The following is a 25,963-nucleotide window of genomic DNA, read 5'->3' as shown; positions in this document are numbered from 1 at the left end:
TAAGACTAAGAGTGCCAACGCCTAAAAAACGCCATCAACCAGAAAAAATACATCCTAGCGTGGTCTCAGAGGCCGAATAGTTGCATCCGTTTAAAAACCGAATCAACAGTGTAGCAGCGTGGCTTTGCGAGTAATGTGGTTGCTTCATTCGCTAAATGAGGAGCGTCAACGCATGAAGAACGCCTTCAACCAGAAAAGATACTTCCTAGCGTGGCCTCGGAGGCCGAATAGTTGCATCTTTTAAAAACCCGATCAACAGAGCAGCAGCGTAGCTTAGCGAGTAATGTGGTAGAACGGGTGTCGATATGTGCATTGCAATGCGCATTAAAGTACCAAAATTTGCGTGACTAAACTTAACAAACGGGAAAATTAGAAAATAAATAAGGCTTGTTTGGGTTTCGTTTTTTAGTGACTATTCTGCCGTGCTAAGCAAGAACGCCGTAAATCCATCAAGATTTTCCCTCATTTTTTGGAACTTAACACTTCATAAAATAAAAAATGTTTTACCCAAGCACCTCACATTTTCAGGTTACGTACTTGATAATATTTGCGAAAGCATTCTGTAAAAACATTGTCCTAATGTATACAACTTCTCTGCCATGATACATAGTTTCCCAAAAATGTAAAATGGCGTTTACAGCGTTTTTGCGTTGCACGGCAGTATTTAGGACAGACTTGCTGTAAAATCTATGCCCCAAGGCAGCGCTGAATAATTGGAGTTCATCAAACTCAAGAGCATCTCAATGATTACCAACTGGAATGAAATCTATTCATCTGGTTTAAGTCTTGTGCCTGAACTTCAGATAAGTGTTATTTCTATTGCTCAAGAGTTGTTAAAGAATTTGGCCTGAACTCCTATCGGCTTGTGACGTGCAGATGACGAATAGCGGAGAAAAACCCGACGTTATAAATTTTTCATTTGTTATTTCCTTGTCATCAATAAGAAATGTGTTTTATATTAATGAATGATTGAAGACGATTCTCATGCAATATGACGTGTTCTTCCATTTCCCAGCCTAGCATAGGAAGAAAATGTTGTTAAATGTTGTGAAATTCCACTTCTGCATGCGACGTGCAATTGTTTAATAATAAACGGATTCCACGTCCGTCACGCAATACGGTTTGTGGTCACGCTGAAGTAGGATATCCGATAATTATTCGACATTTCGCGCCTTATTTATTATCATACAAAGAGGTGAACATTAAATTAATGAATCAAGAAGCATTAATTAAATGCTGCGAAGTTTTATTCTGGTATTTTGACGTATCAGATTAATCGTACAACGACCCTTAAACACTCAGCCATTTTCTTTCAAAGTTCTTGTAGAGTCCAAAACATGCTCATATCAACGGGCTTACACCGGAAATTCTGAATTATAAAATACTCCATCTCTTCCTCTAATTTCATCTTCATCTCAATTTTCAATATTTTGCTCTACAATTTTTCCACAAATAATTTTTTTTGCAACCTTTAGAAAGATGATCCGACCCAACGATCTATATAAGAGTTGTTCGTCAATAATGTCGCACACTTTGGGGTTTTGACACCAGCGTCATGAGTGGTGGGGAGGGGGGACCAGGCACACTGCGCCATCATAGGAAAATTTCTGCAATGAACTCAGTATTCCATCGTAAGAATGTAGAAAAAAGAAATAGTCAAATTTTAATTTAAAAAATAAAAAGTCAAATTTCGAAGTTTCTCATGGAATTCTCGGAAAATTGTCGTGGGTTGCATACACAGACCCTGATAAATCGTTGAATTTTACGGATAATGAAACTCTGCTATCCAGAAAAATAGAATGACATTACAATTTTCATGTTATCAAGTTCTGGATCTCTGGGCAAGGCCATTAAATATTTTTGGGAGTAAGTATGAGGAGTGAGCTGTGACAAATTTTCACAATAATTTGCTTAGATTTATGAAGAAATATTATTTTATTTTAGATTGCACTTAATGACCATTGCGTAATCTTCTCATCGACGACAAAAGTTCCAAAAATCGATCGCGTCAAGCAGGAAGGAACCAAGGCACGTTGGCTGTTGCCAAATTTAACGGGGCAATTTAAATTTTTATAAGAGAACGTTTGGGCGGATTCTTTTGAACATTCTAAGGAATTTGCTTCGTACCATGTAGAAAATTCACTGAAATTTGCACAAAAATCCGCACTTTCGTTTCAATGTAAAAAATTAAAATGCCTTCTTAAATTTTGCAATAGCTGATGTGGCTTGGTTCCTTTCTGTTTAACGCGGTCCAAATAAGAGTTTTCCACAAAAACCTCATTTTTCAGTTTTTTTGACGTCATGCAGGCACCAATATCCACTCATTTAAATTATCTCATCCGTCTCGGAACTACGTGCGGTTTGAGTTGCAGTGGCATTGGCCTCGAGCAAGGTTTCTCTCGCTTCGCTACCGGGCTTGACTCTCCAAGTTCCTCGCTTTGCCTGGCCCACGACATGACACCGTATCAGTAACTGGATTACTGCTTCGGTATCAAGAATCTCTATGGTGATGCAAACATGTGTTCGAATTCAACCACGTGCTACAAGCTCATTGTCAGGATAATGTCTAGAATTCTTATCGGAGTTGGATCGGCAAAGCTCTGTGTTCGGCATGAGGAAAAAAAATCACTTACACTGTCAGTAATCCAGGAGTGAATTTCGGTGCCTGAGTCTATATATCGTCGCACCCTCCGGGCAAAGTATCACAAGCGCCATGCGACGTTTCAAAATTTCCGCCGCCGTTTTATTTTTTTACAGAGAAATTGTTCAACGAAGCTGTCGAAAATTTCACTGAATTTTCCTTGTGCTGCCGATTAAATTCAGTGAAATTTTCAAACAAAATTCCTCTGTATACAAATAAAATGGCGGCGGAAATTTTGGAACGTCGCATGGTGCTCGTGATACTTTGGCCGAAAGATGGCGAATAGAGCGCCTAGAAACCCTAAGTGATATGAACGCGAAGTGATATTAGCGCCATAAAAGCGTGAGACACTCCGCAAAAAGAAAGGATTCTGCTCCGTGATAGCTTAAGTCATTCCGTAAGGACAATATACGTCACTCCACATTGGGTTTTTGGGCGCTGTATAGACGCCCGTACAGAATTTCATTCTTGAATTTTCAACAGTGCGCCAACGCAAAAAGGTGAAAACTTTTAAAAATTTCGAAATCAAATCATATTTCGAACCGAGTTTAACAGGAGCTTCCTTAGCTGTATCAAGTTCGAACAGAAAAAGAAATTTGAAGTTTTATTCCTCCTTATGATTGAATGTTAAGGACAAAGTTTAACGACCATTTTATGTTCAATGTATGTTTACTTGACTTCGAATTTTGGACAGGAAAAGGACAAGTTGAATTAAAAATTACGTATTGAAAATGTTAATGTACAACATTATGGTAGTAGCACTTTGTGTAATATTTGGTTTGTTAGGTAACCAGTGCTATGGGTTAAAATAAAAAATAAGAAAAATTTTAAAAAAATAAACAAAAATTACTCTCAACTGATTATTTTTTCCCCAAAATTCATCTTGATGCACTTCCGTTATAAACGGTCCACTCGTCGTGCCCTTCACAAACGAATGTTATTTTCATTTTAAGGTTGCAAAATCGACTGAGTAAATTCCAATTTTTACTAGAGTATATAGCTGTGCGATTTCCGTCCAAAATGTTGCGGATTGTCCTATGAATATTGTATGAAACTCTTGTGTTTACATTTTTGAATCCACTTATAATGAACAGAGTCGGCAGTTATCAAAGAGGCTTTTTAAATGTCCTGCATTACAAACATTTCGCCCATCGCATGCCTCAAATTTCGTAGGAAATGCGTCATGGGTTTCTGCGAACCATCAAATGCGTAAAATTTTCTAATTCTTCATCACTCATCAGTCATCATCTCGTCACAATGACTAATTTTCATCAGAATGAGTGGATCAGAATCGGACGCTATAACCGCTAGAAAGCGATACCGCGAGAGGTGAAATTCCGCCTCAGGCTAATGCGTCACAATGTCTCCACGAACATCGCAATTATGGATTTATTAGTGTTGAAATTGGATTTTACCCCAGAATTTTGTGGCAACTGGAACTTTTTAGCGGTGAGAAGTTATGGTTTTATGTGGACAGTTAAGTTCGCAACCTCTCTTTTGTCTCCGATCAGGATCCATGCAGCGCTTGAATTTTGAATTAAATCTTTATGAATCTATTTCACATCACCGAAATTTTGAAAAGAAGATTCGCAACGCTTACTATGAGTATTGCCATCAATGTTGTCAAGCGAATTTGAATAGAAAACAATCCGTATGAACCTTCAGACGTTGCCACATTTCCTTCAATAAAGACCTAATTTACTGGGAAAATTGTGAATGTTTTTCTTCAATTTTTTCAGACGCTTTTGTTCGCAATTTTGTCTAAAATGTTAAAAAATTTCAAGAAAAAATACGAATAAATAATAAATCCTACTCAAAAATATATGTTTTATCCGGGGCGATTTGGCAACTCTCGAATGTAAATACGGCGTTCTTCCTTAGCACGGCAGTATAGTCATCGATATAACTAGGATTTTAAGGAAACTGAGGCAATACTGAACCAATGTTGCTATGCAGAGTGGGATATACCCTCAGGGTTTCCCTGAGGATCACGACGAAAGACGCAGCGTCCTGATTCATAGAACAACGGGCACGGCCGGGGCTGGCGCTGTCTGAGAGATGATATAATAATGATAAACAGTAGCAGCGCGTCATTCAACGTTGACTGTCTGCCAATTCGCACTCATAAATTAATTCAACAATGGTCCTCATGGCTGGAGTGGCGCTTGACTCTTCCAGGAAATACTCGAGCCGCGAATTCTAACCGCATTCTTACCACGCGTCGCACGCCGCCGCCACACGAATCCTCAAGTGGCTCCAAGGAAGAACACCGTATGCGCCTTCCGACGTTGCCAAACGTCATTAAACATATCTCAAATGTTCTAGAAAATGTGTAAAAACTGTCCCTTCAAATGTTCAGAAAATTGCGTTTGTAATTTGATCTACAGTGGTTAAAACCTTAGTAGCAGAACCATAGAAGGAAAATATAAAGATTATGCACGAAAGTTAATTTTTTTTATATAATGCATGCATAGGAAAGTGTTAAAAGTGAACATTCTTATGTAACCATTATATATAAAAAAGTCATACTTTTCGTAAGCTTTTCACAAACATACTAAACTAGGGGAGCGAGAAAGTAAAAATCTTCTAATTTGCGAAAAGCTCACGAAAATGATTACCTTTTTTTATATAACTAGAGGGCTCCGCCCCCTGGCCGCTCCGCGGCCCAACCCCCTCGTATATTCTGTCAATTCGTTATGAAAATATCACTTAATTTTTTTTAATTTACATTATTCTCGTAAATTGTATTAATATTAATACTGCTGAAGTTCTGTTAAGTGCTTATTCATTCAAAAGATCATCTTCAATTTAGCTAAAAACTTACTTCAATTAAGGTTGGAGTTTTAAAAAAAGGTGAATAATCAGTTTGAAACGGTTTATATGGAATGGGATAAAATAAAATGGATGGAAAGCAAATAGGATAGAATATAATATAATATAAACGAAATATAATAGGTTTGTCATTAATAAAACGGGATGTATTTATATTAACCTTGATAAAAGGCCACAGGTCGGTTTGATATTTAAATTAAAGAGTGGCGGTGATGCGTAACAATTTTTGGATTTGCTGCTGCAATTCCCGAGTAGTAGTGATCGCCATAAATTGCGATTTAATCGGAGAATATATCGCGATTTTATCGACGTCGCGATTTATTGCAATATTATCGGATAAAAAAATCGCGATTTTATCGACGGCGAATCATCGCAATATTATCGGGAGAAAAATCGAATCGGGAATTTTTTTTAATTTTGTTTTTTGAAGGTTAAAACTGAAAAACCAAGTGGTGAAAAATACTCAGCTGTTTTTCATCACATGATAATGAAGTAATGCAACTGATAATGAAAAATAAGTCGCAAAGATAGGAGAAAAGAATTGTAATGAAATACATACAATTATTAATGATCAAAAATTAAATTCATATAATTTCGAACAGTAGAGAAATAGGAAGATTCGTAATTTTTTGTATAAATGGGGAAATTTGGGGGAATTTGGAATCGATAAATGCGGTTATCGAAACGTGCGATTATCGATACATGCGATTTGTTGTGTTTGATTGTGTTTCATGGTGTGTTTGATGTGTTTGATTGTGTTTCATGATGTGTTTGTTGTGTTTGATGTGTTTGATTGTGTTTCATGATGTGTTTGTTGTGTTTGATGTGTTTGATTGTGTTTCATGATGTATTTGTTGTGTTTAATGTGTTTGATTGTGTTTCATGATGTGTTTGTTGTGTTTGATGTGTTTTAGGTGTACCTATCATGATGTGTATATTGCGTTTTACGTGTTTCATGATGTGTTTGATGTGTTTGCTATGTTTCATGATGCATTTGATGTGTTTTATCCCGGTTCCTTAACATAGTTACATCCACTATTATAAATGACTATACTGTATAGGTAAAATTACTGCATATTATCCCGGTCACTCTGAAGAAATCCGGTTTTATCCCAGTCATTACTGGTTTAGAAAAAAACGATGTATCGAAGATCCATACACAAAGATCGATATCCTTCCTGTTTTCCCGGTTTCTTAATATAGGTACATCCCGTTTTATCCATGACTATCCTGTATAGGTAAAATTCCTCCACTTTATCCCGGTCACTATGAAGAAATCCCGTTTATACCAGTCATTACTGCTTTAGAAAAAACGATGTATCGAAGATCGATACACAAAGATCGATATCCTTCCTGTTATACCGGTTTATTAATATAGGTACATCCCGTTCATCCATGACTATCCTGTATAGGAGGTAAAATCCTCCCTTTTATCCCGGTTATTATGAAGAAATCCCGTTTTATCCCAGTCAATACTGCTTTAGAACAAACGATGTATCGAAGATTGATACACAAAGATCGATATCCTTCCTGTTATCCCGGTTTATTAATATAGGTACATCCCGTTCATCCATGACTAACCTGTATAGGTAAAATTCCTCCCTTTTATCCCGGTTATTATGAAGAAATCCCGTTTTATCCCAGTCAATACAGCTTTAGAACAAACGATGTATCGAATATCGATACACAAAGATCGATATCCTTCCTGTTTTCCCGGTTTCTTAATATAGGTACATCCCGTTCATCCATGACTATCCTGTATAGGTAAAATTCCTCCCTTTTATCCCGGTTATTATGAAGAAATCCCGTTTTATCCCAGTCAATACTGCTTTAGAACAAACGATGTATCGAAGATCGATACACAAAGATCGATATCCTTCCTGTTATCCCGGTTTATGAATATAGGTTCATCCCGTTCATCCATGACTATCCTGTATAGGTAAAATTCCTCCCTTTTATCACGGTTATTATGAAGAAATCCCGTTTTATCCCAGTCAATACAGCTTTAGAACAAACGATGTATCGAAGATCGATACACAAAGATCGATATCCTTCCTGTTATCCCGGTTTATTAATATAGGTACATCCCGTTCATCCATGACTATCCTGTATAGGTAAAGTTCCTCCCTTTTATCCCGGTTATTATGAAGAAATCCCGTTTTATCCCAGTCAATACAGCTTTAGAAGAAACGATGTATCGAAGATCGATACACAAAGATCGATATCCTTCCTGTTATCCCGGTTTATTAATATAGGTACATCCCGTTCATCCATGACTCTTCCGTATAGGATGTAAAATTCCTCCCTTTTATCCCGGTTATTATGAAGAAATCCCGTTTTATCCCAGTCAATACTGCTTTAGAACAAACGATGTATCGAATATCGATACACAAAGATCGATATCCTTCGTGTTATCCCGGTTTATTAATAAAGGTATATCCCGTTCATCCATGACTCTCCCGTATAGGATGTAAAATTCCTCCCTTTTATCCCGGTTATTATGAAGAAATCCCGTTTTATCCCAGTCAATACAGCATTAGAACAAACGATGTATCGAATATCGATACACAAAGATCGATATCCTTCCTGTTATCCCGGTTTATTAATATAGGTACATCCCGTTCATCCATGACTATCCTGTATAGGTAAAGTTCCTCCCTTTTTCCCGGTTATTATGAAGAAATCCCGTTTTATCCCAGTCAATACAGCTTTAGAACAAACGATGTATCGAATATCGATACACAAAGATCGATATCCTTCCTGTTATCCCGGTTTATTAATAAAGGTACATCCCGTTCATCCATGACTATCCTGTATAGGTAAAATTCCTCCCTTTTATCCCGGTTATTATGAAGAAATCCCGTTTTATCCCAGTCAATACAGCTTTAGAACAAACGATGTATCGAATATCGATACACAAAGATCGATATCCTTCCTGTTTTCCCGGTTTCTTAATATAGGTACATCCCGTTCATCCATGACTATCCTGTATAGGTAAAATTCCTCCCTTTTATCCCGGTTATTATGAAGAAATCCCGTTTTATCCCAGTCAATACTGCTTTAGAACAAACGATGTATCGAAGATCGATACACAAAGATCGATATCCTTCCTGTTATCCCGGTTTATGAATATAGGTTCATCCCGTTCATCCATGACTATCCTGTATAGGTAAAATTCCTCCCTTTTATCACGGTTATTATGAAGAAATCCCGTTTTATCCCAGTCAATACAGCTTTAGAACAAACGATGTATCGAATATCGATACACAAAGATCGATATCCTTCCTGTTATCCCGGTTTATTAATATAGGTACATCCCGTTCATCCATGACTATCCTGTATAGGTAAAATTCCTCCCTTTTATCCCGGTTATTATGAAGAAATCCCGTTTTATCCCAGTCATTACTGGTTTAGAAAAAAACGATGTATCGAAGATCCATACACAAAGATCGATATCCTTCCTGTTTTCCCGGTTTCTTAATATAGGTACATCCCGTTTTATCCATGACTATCCTGTATAGGTAAAATTCCTCCACTTTATCCCGGTCACTATGAAGAAATCCCGTTTATACCAGTCATTACTGCTTTAGAAAAAACGATGTATCGAAGATCGATACACAAAGATCGATATCCTTCCTGTTATACCGGTTTATTAATATAGGTACATCCCGTTCATCCATGACTATCCTGTATAGGAGGTAAAATCCTCCCTTTTATCCCGGTTATTATGAAGAAATCCCGTTTTATCCCAGTCAATACTGCTTTAGAACAAACGATGTATCGAAGATTGATACACAAAGATCGATATCCTTCCTGTTATCCCGGTTTATTAATATAGGTACATCCCGTTCATCCATGACTATCCTGTATAGGTAAAATTCCTCCCTTTTATCCCGGTTATTATGAAGAAATCCCGTTTTATCCCAGTCAATACAGCTTTAGAACAAACGATGTATCGAATATCGATACACAAAGATCGATATCCTTCCTGTTTTCCCGGTTTCTTAATATAGGTACATCCCGTTCATCCATGACTATCCTGTATAGGTAAAATTCCTCCCTTTTATCCCGGTTATTATGAAGAAATCCCGTTTTATCCCAGTCAATACTGCTTTAGAACAAACGATGTATCGAAGATCGATACACAAAGATCGATATCCTTCCTGTTATCCCGGTTTATTAATATAGGTTCATCCCGTTCATCCATGACTATCCTGTATAGGTAAAATTCCTCCCTTTTATCACGGTTATTATGAAGAAATCCCGTTTTATCCCAGTCAATACAGCTTTAGAACAAACGATGTATCGAAGATGGATACACAATGATCGATATCCTTCCTGTTATCCCGGTTTATTAATATAGGTACATCCCGTTCATCCATAACTATCCTGTATAGGTAAAATTCCTCCCTTTTATCCGAGTTATTATGAAGAAATCCCGTTTTATCCCAGTCAATACAGCTTTAGAACAAACGATGTATCGAATATCGATACACAAAGATCGATATCCTTCCTGTTATCCCGGTTTATTAATATAGGTACATCCCGTTCATCCATAACTATCCTGTATAGGTAAAATTCCTCCCTTTTATCCCGGTTATTATGAAGAAATCCCGTTTTATCCCAGTCAATACAGCTTTAGAACAAACGATGTATCGAATATCGATACACAAAGATCGATATCCTTCCTGTTATCCCGGTTTATTAATATAGGTACATCCCGTTCATCCATAACTATCCTGTATAGGTAAAATTCCTCCCTTTTATCCCGGTTATTATGAAGAAATCCCGTTTTATCCCAGTCAATACTGCTTTAGAACAAACGATGTATCGAAGATCGATACACAAAGATCGATATCCTTCCGGTTATCCCGGTTTATTAATATAGGTACATCCCGTTCATCCATAACTATCCTGTATAGGTAAAATTCCTCCCTTTTATCCCGGTTATTATGAAGAAATCCCGTTTTATCCCAGTCAATACTGCTTTAGAACAAACGATGTATCGAAGATCGATACACAATGATCGATATCCTTCCTGTTATCCCGGTTTATTAATATAGGTACATCCCGTTCATCCATGACTATCCTGTATAGGTAAAATTCCTCCCTTTTATCCCGGTTATTATGAAGAAATCCCGTTTTATCCCAGTCATTACTGGTTTAGAAAAAACGATGTATCGAAGATCGATACACAATGATCGATATCCTTCCTGTTATCCCGGTTTATTAATACAGGTACATCCCGTTCATCCATGACTATCCTGTATAGGTAAAATTCCTCCCTTTTATCCCGGTTATTATGAAGAAATCCCGTTTTATCCCAGACAATACAGCTTTAGAACAAACGATGTATCGAAGATCGATACACAAAGATCGATATCCTTCCTGTTATCCCGGTTTATTAATATAGGTACATCCCGTTCATCCATGACTATCCTGTATAGGTAAAGTTCCTCCCTTTTATCCCGGTTATTATGAAGAAATCCCGTTTTATCCCAGTCAATACAGCTTTAGAACAAACGATGTATCGAAGATCGATACACAAAGATCGATATCCTTCCTGTTATCCCGGTTTATTAATATAGGTACATCCCGTTCATCCATGACTATCCTGTATAGGTAAAATTCCTCCCTTTTATCCCGGTTATTATGAAGAAATCCCGTTTTTATCCCAGTCAATACAGCTTTAGAACAAACGATGTATCGAAGATCGATACACAAAGATCGATATCCTTCCTGTTTTCCCGGTTTCTTAATATAGGTACATCCCGTTCATCCATGACTATCCTGTATAGGTAAAATTCCTCCCTTTTATCCCGGTTATTATGAAGAAATCCCGTTTTATCCCAGTCAATACTGCTTTAGAACAAACGATGTATCGAAGATCGATACACAAAGATCGATATCCTTCCTGTTATCCCGGTTTATGAATATAGGTTCATCCCGTTCATCCATGATTATCCTGTATAGGTAAAATTCCTCCCTTTTATCACGGTTATTATGAAGAAATCCCGTTTTATCCCAGTCAATACAGCTTTAGAACAAACGATGTATCGAATATCGATACACAAAGATCGATATCTTTCCTGTTATCCCGGTTTATTAATATAGGTACATCCCGTTCATCCATGACTATCCTGTATAGGTAAAATTCCTCCCTTTTATCCCGGTTATTATGAAGAAATCCCGTTTTATCCCAGTCAATACTGCTTTAGAACAAACGATGTATCGAAGATCGATACACAAAGATCGATATCCTTCCTGTTATCCCGGTTTATTAATATAGGTACATCCCGTTCATCCATGACTCTTCCGTATAGGATGTAAAATTCCTCCCTTTTATCCCGGTTATTATGAAGAAATCCCGTTTTATCCCAGTCAATACTGCTTTAGAACAAACGATGTATCGAATATCGATACACAATGATCGATATTCTTCCTGTTATCCCGGTTTATTAATATAGGTACATCCCGTTCATCCATGACTATCCTGTATAGGTAAAATTCCTCCCTTTTATCACGGTTATTATGAAGAAATCCCGTTTTATCCCAGTCAATACAGCTTTAGAACAAACGATGTATCGAATATCGATACACAAAGATCGATATCCTTCCTGTTATCCCGGTTTATTAATATAGGTACATCCCGTTCATCCATGACTATCCTGTATAGGTAAAATTCCTCCCTTTTATCCCGGTTATTATGAAGAAATCCCGTTTTATCCCAGTCAATACTGCTTTAGAACAAACGATGTATCGAAGATCGATACACAAAGATCGATATCCTTCCTGTTATTCCGGTTTATTAATATAGGTACATCCCGTTCATCCATGACTCTCCCGTATAGGATGTAAAATTCCTCCCTTTTATCCCGGTTATTATGAAGAAATCCCGTTTTATCCCAGTCAATACTGCTTTAGAACAAACGATGTATCGAATATCGATACACAATGATCGATATCCTTCCTGTTATCCCGGTTTATTAATATAGGTACATCCCGTTTTTCTAGGACTATCCTGTATAGGTAAAATTCCTCCCTTTTATCCCGGTTATTATGAAGAAATCCCGTTTTATCCCAGTCAATACAGCTTTAGAACAAACGATGTATCGAATATCGATACACAAAGATCGATATCCTTCCTGTTATCCCGGTTTATTAATATAGGTACATCCCGTTCATCCATAACTATCCTGTATAGGTAAAATTCCTCCCTTTTATCCCGGTTATTATGAAGAAATCCCGTTTTATCCCAGTCAATACTGCTTTAGAACAAACGATGTATCGAAGATCGATACACAAAGATCGATATCCTTCCTGTTATCCCGGTTTATTAATATAGGTACATCCCGTTCATCCATGACTATCCTGTATAGGTAAAATTCCTCCCTTTTATCCCGGTTCTTATGAAGAAATCCCGTTTTATCCCAGTCAATACTGCTTTAGAAAAAACGATGTATCGAAGATCGATACACAATGATCGATATCCTTCCTGTTATCCCGGTTTATTAATACAGGTACATCCCGTTCATCTATGACTATCCTGTATAGGAGGTAAAATTACTCCCTTTTATCCCGGTTATTATGAAGAAATCCCGTTTTATCCCAGTCAATACTGCTTTAGAACAAACGATGTATCGAAGATCGATACACAAAGATCGATATCCTTCCTGTTATCCCGGTTTATTAATATAGGTACATCCCGTTCATCCATGACTATCCTGTATAGGTAAAATTCCTCCCTTTTATCCCGGTTATTATGAAGAAATCCCGTTTTATACCAGTCAATACAGCTTTAGAACAAACGATGTATCGAAGATCGATACACAAAGATCGATATCCTTCCTGTTATCCCGGTTTGTTAATATAGGTACATCCCGTTCATCCATGACTATCCTGTATAGGTAAAATTCCTCCCTTTTATCCCGGTTATTATGAAGAAATCCCGTTTTATCCCAGTCAATACAGCTTTAGAACAAACGATGTATCGAAGATCGATACACAAAGATCGATATCCTTCCTGTTTTCCCGGTTTCTTAATATAGGTACATCCCGTTCATCCATGACTATCCTGTATATGTATAGGTAAAATTCCTCCCTTTTATCCCGGTTATTATGAAGAAATCCCGTTTTATCCCAGTCAATACTGCTTTAGAACAAACGATGTATCGAAGATCGATACACAAAGATCGATATCCTTCCTGTTATCCCGGTTTATGAATATAGGTTCATCCCGTTCATCCATGACTATCCTGTATAGGTAAAATTCCTCCCTTTTATCACGGTTATTATGAAGAAATCCCGTTTTATCCCAGTCAATACAGCTTTAGAACAAACGATGTATCGAAGATCGATACACAAAGATCGATATCCTTCCTGTTATCCCGGTTTATTAATATAGGTACATCCCGTTCATCCATGACTATCCTGTATAGGTAAAGTTCCTCCCTTTTATCCCGGTTATTATGAAGAAATCCCGTTTTATCCCAGTCAATACAGCTTTAGAAGAAACGATGTATCGAAGATCGATACACAAAGATCGATATCCTTCCTGTTATCCCGGTTTATTAATATAGGTACATCCCGTTCATCCATGACTCTTCCGTATAGGATGTAAAATTCCTCCCTTTTATCCCGGTTATTATGAAGAAATCCCGTTTTATCCCAGTCAATACTGCTTTAGAACAAACGATGTATCGAATATCGATACACAATGATCGATATTCTTCCTGTTATCCCGGTTTATTAATATAGGTACATCCCGTTCATCCATGACTATCCTGTATAGGTAAAATTCCTCCCTTTTATCACGGTTATTATGAAGAAATCCCGTTTTATCCCAGTCAATACAGCTTTAGAACAAACGATGTATCGAATATCGATACACAAAGATCGATATCCTTCCTGTTATCCCGGTTTATTAATATAGGTACATCCCGTTCATCCATGACTATCCTGTATAGGTAAAATTCCTCCCTTTTATCCCGGTTATTATGAAGAAATCCCGTATTATCCCAGTCAATACTGCTTTAGAACAAACGATGTATCGAAGATCGATACACAAAGATCGATATCCTTCCTGTTATTCCGGTTTATTAATATAGGTACATCCCGTTCATCCATGACTCTCCCGTATAGGATGTAAAATTCCTCCCTTTTATCCCGGTTATTATGAAGAAATCCCGTTTTATCCCAGTCAATACTGCTTTAGAACAAACGATGTATCGAATATCGATACACAATGATCGATATCCTTCCTGTTATCCCGGTTTATTAATATAGGTACATCCCGTTTTTCTAGGACTATCCTGTATAGGTAATAATCCTCCCTTTTATCCTGGTTATTAGAAGAAATACATCCCATTTTTATACCTGTCTACCTATCAATAATTCCTTTACGGAAGAATACATTTAAATTTCCCGGGGATTTTCAATGACGTTTTCTGATTGGTTAATGAAAGACCAATGAGAATGCGAAATGACACGGACGTGCACACAAAAAAGGCCTTATTTTTTTTTACTATAGTAAGATAGTTACATAAAATGTTCACTTTTAACACATTCGTATGAATCCGTTATATAAAAAAATAAAAAAATGTCCTTATCTAGTTGTTATCATTTTTCATATATTATGGTCAGATCTGAACTTTGATTTCTTTTATACAAGCGTTACACGTTTTTTATATCAAACTACCATTTAGATAACAGATATGTTTTTTTTATACTATTTTTAGAAAAACAAAAATTTGTTCTGCTACTAGGGAAGTTCCAATGACAAATATGCATCACTATCCTCAAAAAAAAATTTCTGAGAATAAATTTGACAACACCCGAATGTTCATACGTTTTTCCTTTGAACGGCAGTCCTCAAGTGGATGCAAAGGATGCTAAATTGAGATGAAATTGAATCATACCGGAAGTCAGCCATCGACTGGTATTTATAATCAGTCTGCGGTCACGGTTCGCGGAATTTTTTCACACGGGCTCCCTGACGGGGTAGAATGGGGGTCTCAGACTTAAAATTTGTGTAATATCCAGTGGTTATGACGTCGATTTCCTGACGAAGGAACTTGACGACGATGACACAACTTTTGACCTGTTTGATATTATAAAAGTTATAGTGTAAGATTTTATTTGTCTATGAGTCTTAAGTTTTTTGAGTTCATATTACTATCAAAGAGTTGATACAACCATAAAAGTGATGAAAGGACTCGTTTTGGGATTTAGAAAACCCGAAGACGAGTTTTAACGCTACGTCGTGGTCACAGTCAACTCCAAAAAGTGTTATGAACTCAAAAAACTTAAGACTGAAAAAATGGACATTCGTTGTTTTCGCACGTCCTGATTCAACTGAGGATCCAAATATCAAAAAATTGTTGCGTATTCAAAACCTCTTTTTTTCGATGTGCGCCACGAGGCTGAAATTTAGTAAATAACAATCTAAAATTCAGAATTTATTGCGTCGGTTCCAGAACCTAGCACTTCAAAATACGTCTTCCGAATTTTCTCGACGCATTAAGCATAATTCGGATGCGCTGATTGCTGCTTTGCGAATTCTGATTGTAAAGTGGTTGATACAGTCGCGGGTTATTTGCAAAGTTGATCAAACAAAACTCGACCTCCAGCTCAGTTTTGCATATCTAAGTACCCACTCACAGTCCAATTTTAGATATGAGGATGACATGTGCAAATCTATCTTTGCCCGATCCAGCCGGTGTTTCAAATCGGTTCATATTTGGAGTGAGTTCAGCCTCAGCGGTACCGAGCATCAAGTTGACGACTCGAAAGGAGATTTTTGAGGTTTTTTTTCTATAAAATTCGATGGAGGTATGACTTTTAACCCCACCGTCCCAAATTAAATGTTTTTCCTCAACTTCCAACTTTTGGCAGGAGAGACTACATTATCAGTTGGATCGCATTTATCAAAAAGGAACCAGCGTGATTAACGTGTTTTCAAAATCGTGCAAGTTCTGTTTTTCTTTTAAAAATACTTATAATATGTACAGTATTAAGATCTAAGCAATTATTTTCCTTTAAAATTGACAATTTTTCGGTAAAAATCCAAAACTATTTGCTACTCTGGGAGATTTTTTTAGATGACTGCGAATAAGCAACATTTTTACAACACTATAATTGCGCTGGTTACTTTTTGCTAAATGCTATATCCAGTTAAGATTACCATTTTTCATAAATTAATGATTTTTACAATATTGCTCGGTGTCTTTCTGCTTACCTCGGCTCCGTTTTGATTTGTTCATAGTATAACCGGCCTAAGTTTTTACAAAATTTTTACCGAGGTGTTTCCAGTTTTCTGACAGCGAGGAAGAGATTTAGAACTTTGAAAATCACATTCTCCCTGAAAGTAATTTAGTTGCTAAAGCCCTTTTATAAATGTGCGGCAATTTTCATTTACTTTTATCAGTTTTTTACTTTTTTAAACTTTTTTCTGTTACTTCTTTTTTCAAACAATGAATAGCCATAATTGGGCAACTTCAATCAGAACCAGCCTACCTGGATTTCACGCGATTGTTTGTCTCTCTTCAGTTGATTTTTTTTTAAACCAGAGACAAAGCAGCACAATGTTTAACCACTTCCTGTGAAAATCCATCGGATTCTAAAGTGTATACTCACAAAATATCAAGGAATAGACGCTATTAGTGCCACGTCACAGTCGGTATCGATTGTATCGAACTGGATCCAAACAATCAAACATAACCTTACTATTCAACATGAAACTAAAGAATTTCAGAGATAATTCGCCCAGTTTGAGAAAAAAGTTGTGTTAGAGACAGCATTTTTAATCACGGAACGTTCCCGTATTGTTAAGTTGACGGGATAAAGCAGTTTCAGAAAGGTGAAAATACTCACGAGGGCCACCATGATTTAGGCCTTTCCGGTGCCACTCCAGTTTCTTGGCTTTTGACAGTGAAATTATGGGAGGGAGGTGTCAAGATGAGGTTATGTTTGATTGTTTGGATCCAGTTCGATACAATCGATACCGACTGTGACGTGGCACTAATAGCGTCTATAGGAACAGTGGCGAGGCGTGAATGATCTATTATCGATATTTCCTCATTTGAAGCTTTGGTAAACAATCGATTATTAAGCTGTTCGTTAAGAACCCCCCGTATATCGATCCTTTTCAATAGGTTTAAATGCCAGATAACTCGATACATTGCAAAGCACGCCGCGCCTTTGAATAGGAAGTTGATTTGTCTCCAGCTCAGAACGCGTGAGAAAGAAGTAGGTGATATGTAGTTTTGAAATCTGATTTTGGTGATTTGTGTCCAATGTTTGAAAGCATTGAGGGTAGAAACGATTTCAGGCCCCTTCAAAAGAAGCAACAGAAAATTAGGGAAACGCTGGCGCCCCTGTAAGACCACTTTTCTGTGTAGAGGCGTATCCAGAGTCATTCATTTCATAAAATCCACTGCCAGACGCGATGTAAATATCCACGCACAAATATGTACATGTAATTTCCGAACAACCTGCAAGTTGCATGTTGTACGAAAGCGCCCTAAGGCGCTTCAAAATAGCTGCCGCTTATTCTTGATATCTTTTGAAAATCAAGTTTTCAGTGGCTCCGACAGGTAGATTATTATCTTGACACTATCTTGTCCATGCTATTCTAGGTATAATGACATTCATTAAGAGTAATTTCATTCTGTATTAGATGGATTAGGACTTCGAGATGTCAATCTGTCAAATCACATTTAAATTTAAAAACGATGACACTGAGGACAATAAGGTAGCAATGGTTTTGAACCTTTCCAACCTTTGGAAATTATCGATTCTTGTTGGGGCCAGGTGCTCCAACATGGATCGATTAATTAGCATAGGTTTAAATGGAGGAAATCCGGTGTTGCCAAATTGATGGATCCGGATTTAAATGAAGAACGGGGCTCACGGGGAAATTGAGATAAGCTTTTACGTCAGAAAAGCGACGAATTCTTAATCTACTCGACCATGAATGAGATTTCGATTGTAACCGATAGGTTTTGAATCTCAGGTTGCTGATGTTTCTGACGTAGCTGTAATTCCTAGCTCTTCAACTGACGGACAGAGATGGCGAAGTTTGCCAACTTTAGCAAAGATCAGCCAAACTCCTTTGTGTTGTAAAATTTTCTGAGTCTGCATAAAGTTCCGAGTTTTGAATATTATAAAGGAAATTACAAGGAGTGATGAATTAAGTCCTATGACTTCATTTTTCACTGAAAAAAAAAAAAAAAAAAAAAAAAAAAAAAAAAAAAAAAAAAACTGATTGGATCTAGAGTCCAGGCTCTTGAAAACATTGACAAGAAAAAATACTCTTGTTCGATCAGATTTTTGCTTGAATCAAAAGGAAATCCGCTCAAATTAAGAGGCTTGGTTCCTGATCCAAGCAAAAATCCGATTGAATCAAGAGTATTTTTTCTTGTCGATGTTTTTAAGAGTCTAGACTCTAGATCCAAAGGAGTTTTTTTCCAGTTTTAGCTCATTACTTAGTATTGTGTTGAGCATCCACAATGGTCATTGATGAGTTACAATGGGATCGTTCTGTGGTGACGCTTACTGTTGGCACCACTTGCTGAATCTCATCGATTGAGATTCATTATAATGATAGACTATACGCGAGGGGCCGGCCCCTGTCTTGATAAATATTTATTGTTTAACGTATACCTAAAGTGCAACGAAATCCAGTGCTGCCAACTTGCCAAAATCATCACCCTTGCTTATCCGCGGTTTGTAGTATCCGCGACCTTCGAGTGACAGCTATACTCCACGCTTCATCCCAATTGCATCCAACAGGGGGAAAAAGCGACAAGAGGGTTAAACACACCTCAGTGAATTTGAAGTTTAACGAAATCTTAAGTTACCTAGTGACTTATGCACTTTTTTCGTTTAAAATTTTTGTTTTAAAACCTCTTTTTTCCAAATTCCGCATGCGTCCCTACCTAACACACGCTACAATGGAGAATTTGCAAGGGTCTGAAATTTGATGAATTTCGTGTTTAAGTGGAATATACTGAGTGAACTAAACACGAGGATGCCCTTCATTCATAAATTGAGCAATTATTAGAGGAGATATGACAAAATAACCGATTCTGCTAAAATACATGTGTTTAAATGGGAAATGCCGCCAGATGACGTCACTAGGCGGTGCATTTTCTCACTTTTAAATCTATTTTTAAAGCATCTTACATGTCAGAAGAAAATTATAAAAAATACTGTGGAATCAGCTTTTTAAGTACTTTCAGATGAAGCAATAAAAAATGTGCGTGCAAATTCTCCATTCCTAATTTACCATAAAAGTGACTTTTTTCAAAAAGTAAAGTTCAGTCCAACATTATAGTTTAGTACCCTACAGTTTGTTCGTATTGCCTCGTTTTATCTGTAAGAAGGAAAAACTTGGGTTACGCGAACTACTAAGTCCAGCATTAATTTTTTCAGCGTATTAACCGCTTTGTTGCGCGAACCAATCTCTTCGGTTAACAGCACCGATGATACAATGCTTAAATCTTATGCTGAACTTAAATCTTAGTTTAAAAAATCTGGTTGATGTGAAACAGTCTCTGCCTGAACAAAAATTTGTCACTCCGTTGCAATAAACTTACAGCATCACCGGCCGAAAAATGGAAGCAGCCCCGTCAATCAGAGAGGCTATAGCTCCTGTGACTGATGACTCAGTTCTGTAAACCGTAAACCAAGAGCGGAAATAGTTGGAGGGGCTGCTCCTACAAAAAGTTTTCAAAATACCGGGATGGCCATGCAGATCCCTCTTTATAGATAGAAAAAGCCCTACGAACCCTTCTTTTGTACTGGGCTGGGGCGTCTTTCTGTGCCTCTTGGGTACCCTCAGTCAAGTGCCTCTTGGGCCCCCTTAATCAAGTGCCTCTTCGGCCCCCTCAATATAGCACTCTTCTGACCTCTTAAAAAAAATTCCTAGTTTCCTCATGCAAAAAAATTTACTTATTTACGTTATTAGTCTAATAACTGAAGTTGTTTCTCCGTGCCAACGACTTACTGCAAATATACGATTTTCTTCGAACCTGTTTATACAGACAGCCCAAGTCCGCTCAATCACACTAATAGAGAATTTGCAAGTGTCTTAAATTTTGTGAATTTCATCTATAAAATGATACTCCTAAGAAAACTGAGTACGAGGATACCCTTGGTTTCAAAATTGGACAATTATTAGAGAAAATATGACAAAATTTGCTAAAATACATGTGTTTTAATGGAAAATGCCGCCAGATGACGTCATTAGGCGGCACATTTTCTCACTGTTGAATGTATTTTTCTCCAATTTCCCACGTTACCAAAAAATTATGAAAAATACTGCGAGCCCAGCTCATTAGGCACTTTCCGTTGAAGCAATATAATTTGTGTGTGGAAATTCTCCATTTGCGGTCGTAATCACTGCGCCCTTTACCCCATCATCAGCGTCAACATAAGCATAAACAAACGCACCTGTCTGTCGGCGAGGGGGCGCCGAGTCCCTTGGGGCGCCCCCCTCAAAATCCAGAGCGAGCACATCCACACTAACACCGACACAGAGCACAAAAATCCACCGCAGCGATAGAACGCTCATCTCGGCGATTCCGTTCACATCCTGGAACCACTCGCGATCATCACAAAATCACTGGAAACTCACAAAAATAACAGCGCGCGACGTAAGGATCCACTTGTTGACGGCGAAACTGATCGCGGTACCGATTCTCTTGTTGACTCCGAGGAGACTGATCACTGATTCTGATTGTGGTGGCGCGGCGCGCGGCGCGATTCCCAAGGCGAACCTGCTCCACCGCGGCGGCTGCGAACTGAGTCGGGTTTTCCGCTAGCTACGCGCGCGACGCAGTGGGCCTCTCAGCGTTCACACGCGATACACGATATGGGTGTCTAATTGGCCACCGCGCGCCCAACAGTTCACTTGTATTTATAGACACGTCCTCCCACTCCCTGGTAGCTTCGTCGTCAACTTCCAACTTGGCACCCCCGTAGAGGGGCGATTCAACCCGTTTTTCCAGGGGTGGAGTGGCTTGGGCCATTAGGGCAAGAAAACGGTCCCCGTCCAGCGGCGCACAATGGATCCAGTCAATAGGAGAACAAAATTTGGAAACTTTGAACGCTTATAACTCCGTTTATACACAACTTTGAAGCTCCAAAAGTGGCCCCATCGGTTTCTTCGTGAAACGGAGATGTTGCATGTGTGAGGAATTTGCGATTTGACTGTTGATTCGTATGTAAAAGTTCGCGAGAAACACGATGGTGCCACTGGTTTTTTCTGAAATCATCTCCCAAGCTCAAAAAAGCTCTCAAGTTGAGGCCAAAATGGAGGGGACATCCTACGCTATCCTGAGAGTCCACCTCTACATCAAGACAAACTCTCCGCGCAAAGATAGGGAGCAAATACATTGACAGGGCTGCTGTGATTTCAGTTTTAGAGTCGCCCCAAATAAAGTGGCAGCCCTGTCAATGTATTTGCTCCCTATCTTTGCGCGGAGAGTTTGTCTTGATGTAGAGGTGGACTCTCAGGATAGCGTTGGATATCCCCTCAATTTTGGCCTCAAATTGAGAGCTTTTTTTGAACTTGGGAGTTGATTTCAGAGAAAACCCGTGGCACCATCGTGTTTCTCGCAAAATTTTACATAGGAATCAACAGTCAAATCGCAAATTCCTCACACATGCAACATCTCCATTTTGGCTCTAAGGGCCGTTGGGGGCCCCAGTGCAAGGTAGAGTCCCTTCATACTGAGAGTCAAGACAACACCCCCTCATGTAGTCACAAACGGGAATAAAGATTACACAAATCGGCAGTTTTTCGTAATCTTTGATCGGCTCGTTCTCAAATTCGTTCTCTCATTTCGTTTGTTCCTTGTCGAACCCGTGATTCCTCGGTCCATTCCAGATTATAATCTTTGCAATCGGTGAAAATTTAATCTTTATTCCCGTTTGTGACACTGTGGAGGCCAAAAATACTGGAACCAATCAGAAATGGATTCACATTGTCTTGACTCTCAGTATAAAGGGGCTCTAGTGCAAATGTAAAAGACTCTTGCAGACCCCTTTGGCCAAAACGCAGGTTCTTGTTCACCTATCTGAGCCGCGCATGGCGTGAGATTTAAATTTCAACAACTTCGCGGTCTCGGCCGAAAACAAATATGATCGTCGCCAACGACAAAAATGAACAAAGATCCACTTCACTTAAAGAAAATGGACGTTCATTCTCAAAGCATTTGCTTGCACTGAATTTACTCGTTTTTATCAACAACAGACGGTCATAATTGTTTTCGGCCGAGACATCAATGTTCTTAAAATTCAAATCTCGCGCTACGGCCCCAGTGGCGGGGAAAAAAGCTGCGTTTCGGCAATAGGGGTCAGAAAGAGCAAACCTACGTTCCAAGTGTCTTTGCCCCAGTGAGCCTAAAGTGTAGGCCTTATCGGGCCCTTGTTATGAAACCCCATAAAGCCTTTCAAGACCTCCTTTGGACTTTTTCTGTCGCAGGAAAATAGTAAAATCAGACATTTTGTCAAATGCATGGGCAGATAGTCAAATTTTGACGGTCTACAAAATTTTGTGAATTTATGGCGAAAAGCCCAAGATTTATCTCTATCTTTGGAAAAATATCTCATCAAACCTACAAACTCTTTTTGTCTCTTCCTCTTTACTTAATTGCTTCTCATATTTTTTAATATTGAGATTCCAAAAATTCTGTACTTTACGACATGCTGAATATTTCAAGATCAGTGTCTCTTCAGGAGCTAAAAATTGTTTAAAATACTATTGTGTGGGAAATTTTTACTGAGAATTTTCTCTTTAAGGAGCAATGAACTACTTTGTCTGGAATTAGGAAAAGAATCAGAATTTCAATCTAAGTTAGAATATTTGACTATTTGCCTAAACATTTGACAAAATGCCAGATTTTACTATTTGCTTGCGACATCTCTATCAAACGGAACTATGTGCATTATGACGTGAGCCTGTTGCGCGTATATTCGTATGGGTTTCAGGGCTCATGTCTTAATGCACATAGTTCAGTTTGGCAGAAATACGTCCATGTAGACATCGTCGTTGCCCGGGTAAAGGGACGTAACTCCATTCAATGGTTGCAAAATTTACTCCAACTATTCAATATTTTTTTCAAGAATGTAACTGTACAATTTTTGATCGAAATTTGTTCGATTTTTGCTGGAGATGAGGGGACAAATTAGATGAATTTTTAGTTAGAAATGCTCAAGATTCTCTTTGTAAAAATGTATTTAGCGAGGAGGAAATTTGGCAGCCCTGGAATGCGGTTGCGTCCTTTTGTGGGTAACGAGAGCATGTTCCTTCTTTTACAGGTACACCGAATCCAAGTACTCTCCACTGGAAATTTGGAGCCAGGCTTTATGCTTTTTTGATTTGTTGGAACTGAGAGAGGAGGCTTTCGACTACAGGGAGACAAAATATCGGTACTTATGAGACACCGACTTTTTTTTGGTTCCGGGTAACCATAGCTTTTGGTCATAGAAATCGAACCTCGGCTGAAACTGATTTTTTTGAGATCCATTTTTTAATGAGGACTTAGATCATCTGAATCGAAATTCGGCCCCTATCACCGAAAAAATTGGTCCCGCGGACTACCCGGAACTTTGATTTTTGAGGACTTCAGTTAGGTCCCAGTAGCGGAAGTTTTCTTTCTCCGTTGAGCATGGCATTTTAAGGCATTTTTAGGAGAAGCTAGAGGGATGCGTATGTTCGACAGGAGTTTGAAAAAGAAAAGGGAGAACAGTTTGTTCGTTTCTCTTTTCAATAATATATTTTTTAGCATTTTATTCACTGTATCCTCTATACAGAAATATGTGCAATTATCAGAACAACGACATCTTAGCGACTTATTCACATAAATTACATATTGACTGCGTAAGTCGCCAATCACATATCTCGTTTGCGGTGTCTGAAAATCTGCGCCTCTATGGTATTTTTTGAAAGGAAAACAAATTGGACTGCATTTTGCAATTTGAAACTATAAATTCTGGCTCTTCTGGAAAAACACTTATGTGCATAGGAAAACTACTGGCATATACATACGTTGTTTTCAAACCAAGGTAGATTTATAGTTCCAAATTGCAAAATGTAGTCCAATTGACATCATTCCTTGATATTTAAGCAGAATTTTTTTCGCACAAAGAAGAAAAATCACAACAGTTTTAAGGAATTGCCGTTGAGAAGTTTTCTGTTTCGTAAACATTTAAATTAGATAGTATGTAAACATTTAAAATCTGATTCAAATTCTGGGCCTTTTCCCCCCTTTTGTGTGTGAGGGAGGGTGAGGATGTGGGTATGTGTGTCACACGAGGCGGTTTTAAAGGGCTCCCGGGGTTTTTTTTTTCAGTCCTCTAATTTCTCTAGAATTTTTAAGCAGGTCCAGTTCCTCTTTGCTCCGATGGTTGTGCAGTCTCAGAAAAGAGAAACAGAAAGAGTGGAGACTTTCAACGTCGCCATGGAAAAATGCTCATTTTTCGAATTCACCCATCGACATTTTCTGTCCGAGGGATAAAAGTCTTGAGAACTAGAGCGCCGCGGCGCCACAAGCATTTCGCTTTTCCAGAAACTCATCGGAGGTCCTTACGCCCTGATGAAGCTCTCATCCGGCACCACCGAAACGCCAATGGACCACAATCCGTCTGGAAACCTGAAGGTCTCGTCTGACTTATGGGACAAAGACTCACATTCAATCCAGGTTCCCAACGGTGGTGAGGCGTGAATGGTCAATTCTTGACATTTCCCCATCTAAACCTACGGAAAAGGATCGATAAAGAGGGTGCTTGTTTATCGATCCTTTTCCATAGGTTTAAACGGAATATCGATTCATATATTTCAAAGCATGCCACGCCACTGGTCTCTGATATGTGAAGCGGAAATTTAAACGAAGACCTCACAGATGGGCCTTATAGTGGCACGGCGATGAGCTAAATGCGAGCGTTTAAAGTATGCCATGCATACAGGATCTCTATAGTATGAGCCTTCAGACGTTGCCAAATTGTCTTTGATAAAACGCGAACTACTTGGTAACTTTATGGATATTTTCCTCCCAACTGTCCGGATAATTTTGTTCGCAATTTCACCTAAAGATCCTAAGAAACTCAAGGAAAAATATTCATTAATTTTTCCTGAAAAATGAACGTTTTATGGAAGGAAATTTGGCAACTCTTGAATGTTCGCACGGCGTTCTTCCATAGCACGGTAGAATACCGCCCGACCCACCGAGAAAATCGACCTGGTGTTCTTTGACCTTGGTCGCTAATAAATGGACCTCAAGATTTTCTGAGTTCATCATCCTCGAATGATATTGCGTTTAATCTTTGTGTCAGAGGTAACCGTTTTCCTCGATATGATTCTGAAAATGAGATGGAGGGATCACAAAGAAGCCCGGTGAGAATTATTTGGACGTATTTTTGCCAAACGGAACTTTGTGCATTAAGACATGAGCCCTTAGACCCATAAGAATATGTGCATAACAGGTT

At 38.3% G+C, this 25,963-nt stretch overlaps 1 protein-coding gene across 1 annotated transcript in view; it reads right to left on the bottom strand.

The window, feature by feature from the left end:
- The window catches only part of LOC109043922 (uncharacterized), a 46,698-nt gene extending 25,364 nt beyond the window's left edge, over positions 1-21,334 (bottom strand). Inside the window, 1 exon segment of the mRNA XM_072303888.1 lies at positions 20,927-21,334. Within this exon segment, the coding sequence (XP_072159989.1) occupies positions 20,927-21,047 (121 nt within the window). The 5' untranslated portion in view covers positions 21,048-21,334.
- Between the last annotated feature and the right edge of the window lie 4,629 nt (positions 21,335-25,963).

This window comes from Bemisia tabaci, chromosome 9, assembly GCF_918797505.1.
Source record: "Bemisia tabaci chromosome 9, PGI_BMITA_v3".
NCBI lineage: Eukaryota > Metazoa > Arthropoda > Insecta > Hemiptera > Aleyrodidae > Bemisia > Bemisia tabaci.
Note: the sequence above shows the minus strand (reverse complement) of the source record. Positions and strands in the feature narration are given on the sequence as shown.